The sequence below is a fragment of the Rhinolophus hipposideros genome, assembly GCF_964194185.1.
Source record: "Rhinolophus hipposideros genome assembly, chromosome: 15".
NCBI classification, from domain to species: domain Eukaryota; kingdom Metazoa; phylum Chordata; class Mammalia; order Chiroptera; family Rhinolophidae; genus Rhinolophus; species Rhinolophus hipposideros.
The window spans coordinates 23,566,888-23,578,703 of NC_138061.1; the positions used below are offsets into that span (position 1 = coordinate 23,566,888).

Below are 11,816 nucleotides of genomic sequence, written 5' to 3' on the forward strand. Positions count from 1 at the left end.
CGCGGTATGTAGCACTTTTTCTAGGATGAGTTCATGAACTTAACATCAGACCCCACATACTTAACACCACTGAATTGTACACTTAAACATGGCTAAGATGGTAAATTTTATGTGTTTTTTATCACAATTAGAGAAAAAGTTAAGATATGGTGCCTGCCCTCAGGGGGGTTTTCATTTAAACTGGAGAATCATTTGTACATCTGTATAAGACCAATAATAAAACATGTTGTAATAAACACCAATCAGGGTGAGTCCCAGCTCACAACAATTGCCCTACTTTGGGTACAGCCCCAACCACAGCGGTGGACCTGAATTAATGATGTTCAATGTCCTTGCAACTTGACTCTGACCTCTGGCCACCTCCTAGGGATAGACAACTGATCTAAGCTGTACCAATTTTTGAAATGTGAATGGAGAGATCGGAGACTAGAGCTAGTTAAAACTATATCTTAGTAGCAGTGCCCATAAACTCCAGTTACTGAGCTCCCCCCTGCCCCCCAGCTGCCCAGCTGCCTGCCCTTTCCAAGGCCAAGTTGGTTAGTTCCATCTTTGGTTCTTAGAGCTACAGACAAATCCTTCCAATACACCCCCTATGTACCGAAGCTAGCCACAATTATTCTGTGCTGTTTTCCACAAAATAACTTCAATTAAAACCAAACCAGAAGTGCTTCTGCTGGGAAATAAAAGTTGTCAATTTCTACAAAGCAAGTTTAACAGTGTGGTGAGAAAGAATACAGTTGTTTTCATCATTACACACCCATAAATGAATGAATAAATGAATGAATGAATGAATGAATGAAATGAAACTGTCAATTGATTGAGGACTTGCTGGTGATAGAGGAGAGGTCTTCAGTCAGAAAATAACATAGGTGGTTTATCGGTTAATTTATAGATTAACATAGTAGACTGTTGCTCCATAAGCAAACATTTCACTCTGAAGGAGCTGCTTGTTGCTTGTTACAAGTGGGGGTTATTTTCCTACAGGATATATGGGGGCCAGGAGGAAGGAGTGGGTATAGTCCCAGCTATTCAGGGTTCCTCCCACATTCTCCTGGGCATTATTCAGTTGCAAAATCTAATTGATGGAAGAAGACCGGGAGAAAGCTGGAGGAGGCTGTGGCCCCAAGCTGACGGTGCAGTGGTCCCTCTGGCAGCCTGTACTGGGAGTGCCAAAAAGGGAAACGATGTGTGTGTATAGCAAGAGAGAAGGGAGCAACTCAGGAGCTCCCTTTTGGGAAATGATCCAACTGGGTCAAGATTCCGCCACAATTTGTAGCAAAAGGTTGCCCCACAGGAGGACCCGAGATCACTGCAAGGCGTCGAGAGACAAAGACTGGGAGAGGCGCCTTAATGCCCGCTGGGCACAGGCTGTGTTCCTAAAGATGAGAAGGGACTCTGTGTCCCTGGAGAAGGGACTCTGTTCACCCAACAAGCTATTTCTACCCAGAGTCTGGCACAGAGCCACTCTTAGCAGAGTTTAGTAAACCTTTCCTGAACAAGGGATGCAAGGACGGAGAGAGGGAGAGGGGCGAACCGCGCAAAAGGCAGGGCCAATAGCCCCGAAGGCCGCTGAAAAAATCAGGGCTTGGGACCCAGGAGAGGCCTCGCATGATTCCTCCAAAACCTCGCGCATTTCCGGGTAGGAAGTCAAAGGGCGGGCACTGAGGCGCTTATGGACTTAGAAACTGGAACGGAGGAAGGGGACTTGGCGGATTTAGAGGTCCAGGACCGAGGTCACTCGGGAAGCGTACCTGAGACACGGTTCCAGGCTCAGGTAGCGAAGAATTGTATTTCAGGCCTGCGGGGCTAAAGCGGTTGCCAGGGAATTGGGAGGAGGTGGAGCCAAGCCTAACGTTGACTGACAGGGACCACGCTCCTGACTGGCTACATCCCACAGGGGCGTGGCTTGCCTGTGACTGACAGAATCCCGGTCTGGGGCTGACTTGAGACTGACAAGCTTGACTGGGAGGAAATGGAGTCGGGAGGCTTGGCTCTGACCTGTGGGGCACCGGATCCGCTGGGACTAGGCTAGTCTGATTGGCATGAACCCACAGGGCCGGAGCTGAGGCTGGCCCTAACCATTAGGGACTAACCTGTCCCTAAGATGTCGGCCTCAGTCCCAGTGACCCGGGAAAAGAGCAGGATACACATGGCCCTCTTTCTATAGCCAGGCTAAGCCAGCGCTCCAGACCTAAGCCATTTTTCTCCTTAGACTGTGGGCTGAGAGAGGGGGAGGGTTGTGGTCTTTCTTAATAACGGGCACGGTGGGAGCTCTGAAGCAGATGAGGCCAGGCAAGGGGAAGAAGGCACGGGAGGGAGGCCAAGGACACAGACGCAGGCTACCAGAAAAGTTTCCTGGAGTCTGGAAGACTAGGAGGAAGAGAGGAGGCCCAAGAATGGGGCAGATTACTTTCCAATGAGAAAAGTGCTACCTCTGCCCAAATGCTGACTTCCAAGGAAAAGTCTAAGTATGTGAAGGCAGTTTGGAAAACGTATCTGGCTAGGATTTCCCTCTAGAGAGCCTGTGAAGTTAGCCTAAAGCTATTTTTTTATTTTTCTTTGAGACGCTGGTGTGGAAATAGGAAGGAAAGATGGCAGGAAAGCATTCCTTCCTAACTTGTCCACTGATGCCCTAGCCAGTCTTCTCTCTGACATGGTGTAGTGTTATCTGCAAAGCATACATAATTCTGTTATAAAAGGTTCCTAATGGCTGTGTTTTACAGAGATCCCTGCACCCACTACCCAAGTGGGTTAATCTTACACAGATTTTCCAGTAAAAGTGCAAGGCCTCTTTTCAAGAGGAATACCAAAGGCCAAAGGTGTACCTGCAGAAAGAGGTTTCAAGAGTTGACCCAGGTCTCCAGTGGGCTTGATGGGAGGTGCTAATTCAGATTGGCAGAAGAGGATAGAATTGAAACTGGTTTTCCATGTCATCAAGAATGGGAATCTTTGCTTTTACCCCTTCAGCTGTAAACCCCCAAGCTTGGACACTCTTCAGTGGCTTTTGTAGAAAGGTCTGTGAACATTTGTGGGCCTGTCAGTTTTGCTGGCCTGGAATGTCAAAGGGACTAGGAAAATGACTTCAAGTTTGGCGGGCAGCTGGCAGGGGAGGAAGGAGCATGGCATAGTGGCTTCAGTCACGCAGAGCTCAGCTTGAATCCTGACTCCACCACCTACTAGTTGTGTAGCTGTGGACATATTTCTTAATGTCTTCAAGTCTGTGTCTCTGCTAAGAATGAACATAACATGTTTGGTCTCACAGGAGTGGTTGTGAAGATCAAAAGAGATAATGGACGTAAAGCACTTTGTTTCATTAAACCGGGCACCACACAGTAGGTGTGACTTCTCAAGAAGAGTGAGCGAGCCCAGGGCAAAGCAGCAGGTTCACTTCAGGCTGCTGTGGGACGATTCAGCCCTAAAGAGGTCTCCCTACCACCTACTGTGAGAGCTTTGGGCTAAACAAAGAGAGATGAGAGGTATTTCCTGTAAGGAGTAGGGAATGGATTATTTTATAGAGTCATTCATATTTATTCTTAGGGTAAGAGAGGCAACTATAAACTGTTTAGTAGTAGCTCTCATTAGCTGTACATAGGCATGAACTTTTGGCCTAATTTTTCCCAGAACAAAAAAGGGGGCATTTACATAAGCAAGGAGGGAGGACACTGGGATGGGGAAAAGGGTGTTAAGTAGCAAATGGTCCCTGCCAGACTTGTTCTTGTGTTGTATCAATGGGGGCATGGAGGGGTGTGGAGGGTGTTTCAAGTGCCCTAACAACTTCTCTCTGATGAATGGGTAATCCTTAGCTCTTTAGCCTTCCTCTATAAAGAGGCCTCCCTGGGAACCACAGGCCATCACCCCATGCCAAATGCCTAAAGGAACCAAGAACTCAGGCCCAGAGCCTGAGTAGGTATATAGGTATGTGATCAGCTCCCGTCCTAGTGAAGGAAATGAAGCCAGGCCTCCATCAGCTGAGGGAATAGAAGGTGGAGGCATCTACCTACATCCCCTGTATTTTAGTACTCAGGGTGCTGATGAAAGACTGATTTTCTAATCTCAGAGCGCCCTCTGCCGGGAGATGAGGCTCCCTACAGAAGGGGAGGGGAGAGACTAAGACCTGGACTTGGTGGGGAAAGAAGGGAAGGCCACAGGCATTAGGCTTTTTCTGGGCACTCAGGACATGAAATCAAGTGAAGATCAAAAAGTAGACAGGTTTTCAGTTTATTGAGTAACGGTGGCATCATAGCTTTTGCTACTGGTGGCGGTTGGTTGGGTGAGCAGGGAAGTACTCTTAGAGGATCCCTCTGGGGACCTTCCACTCAGCCAGAGGTCATGGGAGTTGGAGACAAGGTCCAACTCTACATTGTGAGTTTACCAGCACATACTGCATCCCCAAGCTCACCTCCCCTTTACACCAGATGTTGATGCCTCTTGAGGATGGGGATTGGGGTGGGAGCAGGGCCAAGCCTCAAGAAATAGAAGGAGCTAAGGTAGAGGTTCTGCTGAAAGTCTAACAAGGGTCAATGGAACACAAAATTCCCTGTCTTGGGGCCTAGTTGCCCTCGAGGATGTACTAGTTACACCCACTTGGATACCTGTGGAGTTTAAGCACTGTTCCCATAGCTGTGTCCCTCTGTAAGAGGGCACAGTGGGAGCTCTTAAAGGGGAATGTTTCTCTGCCTTTGTGGCTTTTTAGTTGAGGGAAAGGATTGGAGTTTAGATTTGAGGTTATGCTGTCAGAGTGGACCAAGAACTCCTAGGATTGTGCCTGAAGATGCCCACATTGCAATGTGGGGCGGGGGGCAGGGAGGAGATGGCAAGAGTCGTGCAGGATACTGACACACCTTTGCTCTGGTAGAGAAGAGGAAATGATCTATTCCAGCATATGGGGGGGTGGTATAAGCCCCCTGCCTCCCTTAGACTGACATGGCTTCCTCTGCCAGTTCCTGAGTCGGCTTTGGGAGCCAGGAAGCAGAAATCTGAAGGATTCAGCCCCATTTGGTCTGTTAGTGTCCCTCAGTCTGTCCTGAGATCCTGGGGCTCTTCCTGTGTCCATAAGTGGTAACGTGCTGTCAGACATGCCTTGGCCAGTGGAACTGTTTAGGCGAGGAAGTTCTGTGGCCTGGCTGGCTGGCAGGTGGCAGGAGGCCAAGACGAGAAGCCAGACAACAGGACATCCCAGGATAGCACTCCCGCTCCTCACTTCCAGGACAGCATGTACACTCATATATCACATATGTGCATAAGTAGACACACTAGCACAGGAGAAAGGGACTACGTGACCCTACTCTTTGAAATCAGAGAGGAGAAAAAAAGGCTGATGGGGGTACCTCCTCCAGCCTAATGGATTGCTGGTCTCAATGGCTGCTGACTACCAAGGCCCCTGCCCAGTACCAGGCAGAAGAGAAAGTGGCAGGATGGCAAGGCTCCACTAAAGCAGCAGCACAAGGAGGTGAGGGAGGGGCCAGGGCGGACCCTCCCTCAGAGCCCCTTGTTGTAGTAAACCACTTCCATGCCAGGGTTTTGCTGATGGATCTGAGCTCTCAGCTCCGGCTCCAGCCTGCTCACGTGTATGGAACTGCAACAGAACAGCACAGGCAGGCTGAGTGTCCCCTGAACCCAACCCCCCTCAGGCTAAGGGATCACTATCCTTCCTCTTCCCAAGCTGAAGAATCTTCTCCATTGAAGGCCACAAGGTCCAGATCACTGTCATTCCCCACCCCCAGTATAAGTATCTGCCAGGCCTCTTCCCAGAACACACTGAAGGTCAGCTGGTTCCAGGGATGTGGAGACCTGTCCAGAGCCAAGCTCGGGGCGGGGGGGGCAGCACTTACCTTCTCTGGGGGAACAGGGCACAGCACAGGGGGGTGGCAAATACCAGGCTGGGGAAAAGAATGTTGGAAAGGTTTGTGAAGCTTTGACCTAAGCATGTCCCCTTCCTGCCCCCCAATCCCATTTCTGGAGACTGTCCCTAGGGGTGAAGACTGATTAAAGTCAACACTAACATTAGGTTCTGGCTGAGGAAAGAACCTCCAGAGTAGTGACTCAGAGCTCGACAGCCAGAATGAGACAATCAGGAATTCAATGTGTATGAAACTTCTGGATGGTACAAAAAGGTAAATTTTCGTGGTTTCCTCTTGCAGATGGAAGACTGGAACCCCTTCAACTATACTCTTGACCTTCAAGGACAGGGATCATCCCCTAATACACACAGTATGCCCTATGGGTGTCCAAGAACCATACCTACTCAATGTATGACTGAGCAATATATGTAAACATCTTAAAAGCAATAAAGACCCGCCCACATCCCCCATGGAAAGGTACTCCCACACACCCTAGTTAACTCCCTGCACACTTACCAGAAGCCCACCAGTCCCACCTGCAGGGGTGCCCCCAGCCAGGCGCGGCGCTGTGGGGAGACAGAGACAATGGAATGGCACGTGTTTTCCTGCCACCACCCCATTTCACCCACCACAGCTCTATCCCATTAGCCCTGCCTGTGAACCTCGGATACGTGGCCCTTTTCTTTCTCTCAAGCCCACAACAGAGTTGGGGCTTGATCACCACGTTCTACTCCAGCCAGGCCTATTTGCTGACACCCTCCCTAGTGTTCCAGCACCCATTCTGGCCTCTCAGAACTGGTTCCCATGGCACTCCCTGCCATTCTTTCTCTTCCCTCACTTTATCCAGGGGCTGCTTTCTTCAGGAAGCCTCCCTCCTCTCACCCTTCACTCACTTCCTCCTGTCCCAGTGGCATGAATTTGTCCCTTTCCAAATATACCTCCTGCTCTGCATACCCTTCTGCTCGATTTGGCCCAACCAGAGCGACCACCATTCTGTTCCTTCAAGGTGCATAGTTGGTGTGAAATAAATATTTATAGCCTGTCCCTGGTGTGTGTCAGAGGTCTCTGGTGTGATACCAGTTTCCTTTAGGATAGAAACCATTCCCTTTCTTCCCTATTCTTCTCCTGTTCCCTCAATGTTCCTTCACCCCAGCCCAATTCATTCTTGCTGAATGGATGAAGGTGAACGGGACAGCACAGGAGTGGGGCAACAAAGTGGCAAGTCTTAAACTCACTCAGGTCAGGCTAGAAAAGGGGCTGAGATTGGGGACTCACTTCTGCTCCCAATCACCACTACTTCCAGGATAGAAGGGGCGAGAGTGACCCACCTTCAGGAAGTCTTTCTTCTCCAAAGCATCCATGATCACGGGGGGTATGGCTGAAAGGGAGGCAGGGCAGGGAGGGAGGGAGTTAGTGGCAGGACAGTCGGGACCCTAAGGAGCGGGCATCCCCCTTCACAGTTCCTCCCACTTCCCCCTGGAGTCTTATGGCCCTCAGAGTCTTCAAAACACCTGAAGAACCGTACCCCTTTCTCTCAGAGCCTCCTGTGCCCCACCCAGCCACCCCTGCCTCACCCATGGCAGGAATCGCCATGCAGATTCTTGATATCACCACCTGGAAGATTCCCTGCTTGGCTGCGGTCACCGAGTGGCCAAGCCTCTGACCTGCCTCATCCGTCACCGGGATACCCACCTGCAGCTCCCTGAGAACGGAAGTGAGGAGAAGTCAGATCACAGGCCCCAAATCCTATCCAAAATGCCCTCAGGGACAGCTATTCCCTGGGGTCCCTTCAGATGTCCTAGATTCAAAGGCTGGTTCTCCCACCCCAGATCCCAGCCTCAGACTGAGACTGGGCTCAGCAGCTCACATGCAGGGAAGGAGAGCATGGTCCCCACTCTGGCTGGTCTGCATGGCTGGATGGTATGCCCACATGCCCAGTGGGCGTGCACAAGCCAGGAGTGGGGGCCACTCACCTCTGCCTCATCAGAGGGATGTTGATGCAGTTTGCAGCTGCTACAGCTGCAAAGGGCACAAATCTGCCAACCAAGGGGGGCAGGTGCTGGGGAGGAAAGATATCATTTAGTGGCCCCAAAGGCAATCAGGTGGTGAAGAACTCTAGGGGGACATATGAGGAGCCTCAGGTCGAGGGGGAGGGTGATGGGGATGAAGGAGGCGAATAAAGGGTGACGGGGGACCAGTGGAATGGGGGCATTTACCTTGGTGAGGAATTTGAGGCCCAGGGCTGTGGCCACAGCCCCAGTGGTGGCACTCACGTAAGCTGTTCCCAGCTGCCTATGGGTGGAAAAGCCACAACACAAGGGGGGAGGTGAACAGTCCAGTATGTGGTTCTTTCCTTCAGGGACATGCCAAATATTCAACACATGAGGTATGGGCAGGTGGTCTCATCGCAGAGAAATGCCTCCTGGGCTCCAGGGGAGACTTGTCTGGAAGCCTCCACTCCTCCCCTTGAAGAAGAGTGGGCCCCCCAAAGCATACACAAGAGGACCCCATAAGCTTAGGCCAGGAAAGTGGGGAAGGATAGGCTGAGAGGAGGGCATGAAGCAACTGGCTGCATGGGCAGTGAGGGAACAGGATCAAGCAGGAAAGAGCCATGCTGGGCCAGGAGAAGAATCTCCGGGGATGACTCACCCCACGGTGATGGGGGCATCGCCACTGCGGTTGGAGTAGTTAACGACAGCGTTGAAGGATTGATTCACCCACTGCCAGAACACCACGGTGGGGGTCTTCCTGAGGAAACAAAGACACTTCTGCTCCCTCTAGTGTCCCTCATCCTCGGACGCTGATAATGAAACCCCAAAGGTTACTCCCAAACTTTCAGGACTGACCAGGTGGTGGCCCTAGATCCTTCTCTGGTGACTCCTGCATGACCCTCCCCATTTACACAAACATCCCCCCCCCCGTCCGTCTCTGGGGTGGGAGGACTTGCAGGGCTGAGTTCTGAGGAATGGAAGGGATTTGAACACAAGCTCTCACCCACCCACCATTTTCTGTCCACACTGGCTCAGAGAGGAAGCACCTACGTCAAGCTACACTCTAGCTTGGACAGAGTGCTCAGGGAGGGGACAAATGGGACAGGACCTGCCTGTAGAAGGTGAGCATGCAGCCAGTGATGGTCATGTTCATGGGCACCTGGGCTGACATGCGGCCAATCAGGACCACTTTCTCCCCCGTGTCTGGATGGAAGGCAGAGTCGTACACATACTTGGCCCTCCACAGCTGGTCTTCAGTGAGTCCTGGTGTCACCACGCCGGCCCTACAGAGGTTAGCAGGGAGCAAACAGGCAATTCTAGTGGGGCAGATATGCCTTCCTAAGCCCTGCCCACATGGCTCAGGGGGAGTCTGGGCAAAGGACCCAGCACTGTGGTCCCCGATCTCAGAATAAAGGAGCATCTTGTCTCTGGGAGAGAATCAAATCTTCCCAGAAAGGGGACTCCTATTTCTATTTTTCTTCTAGCCACACAAATAGGGCTGCCCTTGTATTTCTGCCCAAAATACTAGGTCATGGGTTATGGTGGATTCCAGTGGGTCAAAAATGTCTAGGGGTAGTTCAAGGGTTTTTTCCCCTGGAGATAAGGGGGATGCCCTCTTACCTCCTTGGGACTCAACTTTGAGACCCTCTGTCCTTGCAGAGGGTGGCTCAGCAGTGGGATGGGTCCCTATAGAGAGTTTGTAAGGCATAGAGCAGCCCCCCCACCTATAAGTATCAATGCCATCTCCTAAACCCAAACACCCTAAAGTCTTTTGGATTAAAGCTCTGTGCCATAGTTGTCCATGATTTCAAAAGATAAAGCCAGGGAGTGAAGGGTAGGAAAGGGTCACTCTCAAGCTTGGGGAGACAGGTGCAAAAGGTACTGTATTAAAGGCAGGGAATGAGACCCTAGATTACAAGGTCAGATGGGGAAGGGGGTCACCTGTAGTTCTGCACGATGATCCGGGAAGCTTCCAGCTGTGCCCCAGACAGCAGCAGATTTCGGGGGTCAGTAACAGTGAAGAAGTGCTGGGCTCTACCCAGGAAAGTGCTTTGGTCCCAGCGAGGTTCCTGGATGTTGATATCTAAGGGCAACTCACCCATTTTCTGCAAGGCAGGGACCAGAATCAGAGGAGGAGGGTGTCCACGGGCTCTACTTGGGAGAGCCGTTGGTGTCCCTGTCTGCCCTGGTCCCTGGGCCTATCGCCAAGTCCTTCTAGTGCTCAAGGTGACTCTAGATAGGTAAGCAACAGTGGGGGGAGGAGCTGTTTTCTAGGCAATGTCCTGGCCCAGGGACCTACTGCCACTAGAGGAGGCTGGGGGTGGGGTACAGACCCAGGAAAACAGATCTTGGGCTCCAGCCTGTGCAGATTTTCATGAGTGAGGATTTGTATGTGTGTGGTTGATGCATGAGCAGCAACTAATCCCATGCAGCGACTCGTGCTCTGTATGCACAAAAATGCATATTATATGCATTCCACATCCATGTCCATGTCGGCTTTAGGCCCTTGCTGCCCTGAGACCTGGATACAAACTCCCAAGGCTGTTTGGGAAGATGGCATAAGCCATCCCACACCCTAGATCCTGATTGAAGGACAGCAGGAGCTCTGTGGCCACCCCAGAGCTTATCTATTCCAGATCTCAAACACAGGGACTCTGATGCCAACTGTGTGAATGTGTGTGTGCTTTCAACCCACACTGAATGGCCCAAGGCTCTCCTTGTTCCCCAACTGGGCAGGGCTGGCACAGACAGCCATCCACCTCTCCTGGAGCCACCTTCCTCCAGAAAGGGGCAGGATTCAGTAAGAGCCCCCTCCACCCAGCACAGAGAGGAAAGCCTGAAACAGCCATCTGGCTGCATTGGGTAAAATCCTACAGAATGACTAATCCTCTTCAACCACACTTCCTCCCTCACAGGCAGACACACCCTCCCCTCACACACTGACACTCACATACCCACACACAAAGACACCATCACATTTGCGCTACACAGACATAAAAACAGGGTAGACACACCCTGCATTCACCAACTTGCAAGATCGTTATTTGCAAGCCTACACACACTCCACATGTAGCCCGCATCCATCAGTTGCAGACACTTGAGAATGTGTGACCACACAGAGCCCCACCCTGACATTCTTTCCCCAACCAACCTCTTCTCATGCCCCATGAACCTCCCTACAGACGAATATTCTGAATCCGGAAAAGACTGAGAAGGCAGGCCACCCTCTCCAACTCCCAGCCCTCAACCCTCTACTTGCCTGACCCCAGAACCCCACCTGAGCACTCACACTCTCTTGGGCTCTGGGCTTCTGGCCTCTGTAGCTCTCAGACCCTCCTTCCTCTCCCCGCGTCGCCCCCGCGCTCCCACTCATCACGTGTAACGTCACGCCTGACGCTAACCACGGAGGGGCGGGGGCTCCTCGGGCGCCTCCGCCCGGCGTGCCCGGGGATTGGCAGAACCTGGGGGCGGTGGGTGTCATTTGGGGCGACGCCCCCAGCCCGGGCCATCGGGGTCCAGCCCCATGCAGCCTCCCAGAACCAATCCAGCTCGGGGATCAGTTCTGGCCTCGTCCCCAGACCCAGAGAGGAGGGGAGGAGCCACGGTTGCTGCCCACTTTGTTTGCAGTCCCAGGCTGGTCTCGGGAAGCACCCGGCCTCGGCCGCAAGCGGTCTAGGAGTACAGGGCGAAAGCTCGCAGCGCGCAGGGCTCAGGCAGGCGATGTGGAGGGGCCATCCATCAGAGGACTCGGATTACCGCCTGACTTGTTTACTTGATGGCTGCCTTGGCAGTGGCTTTTGCGTATTGGCTCCCTGGGCTCCTACCTCGCTTCCCGCAACCTCCTTTCTTCCGCAGCCCTCAAATTCACCACGCCTTCACAGCCCCGTTCTGCTCGTGGCTGTGCCCCTTCTATGTGCCCAGCCCTTACCTCCTCCGCAGGGCCCTCCTTATTTCTCTCTGTAACTCCTAGCTCCACGGGGTCCCC

General features: G+C 52.2%; 1 protein-coding gene across 8 annotated transcripts in view; it reads right to left on the reverse strand.

Moving 5' to 3' along the window:
- Positions 1-11,816, reverse strand: part of SFXN3 (sideroflexin 3) — a 12,407-nt gene continuing 591 nt past the window's right edge. Inside the window, exons 1-11 of one of the 8 annotated variants that reach the window (XM_081074450.1) lie at positions 11,121-11,376; positions 9,773-9,936; positions 8,944-9,114; positions 8,490-8,588; positions 8,057-8,132; positions 7,814-7,899; positions 7,415-7,542; positions 7,169-7,218; positions 6,357-6,406; positions 5,832-5,879; positions 1-5,575 (exon numbers count right to left, since the gene is read on the reverse strand). In XM_081074450.1, the coding sequence (XP_080930576.1) occupies positions 5,479-5,575; positions 5,832-5,879; positions 6,357-6,406; positions 7,169-7,218; positions 7,415-7,542; positions 7,814-7,899; positions 8,057-8,132; positions 8,490-8,588; positions 8,944-9,114; positions 9,773-9,936; positions 11,121-11,312 (1,161 nt within the window). In that variant the 5' untranslated portion in view covers positions 11,313-11,376 and the 3' untranslated portion in view covers positions 1-5,478. Of the gene's footprint in view, positions 5,576-5,831; positions 5,880-6,356; positions 6,407-7,168; positions 7,219-7,414; positions 7,543-7,813; positions 7,900-8,056; positions 8,133-8,489; positions 8,589-8,939; positions 9,115-9,772; positions 9,937-11,108; positions 11,377-11,816 lie in introns of those variants that run through there. The other 7 variants (XM_081074455.1, XM_081074451.1, XM_081074453.1 and 4 more) reach the window with 7 other exon arrangements.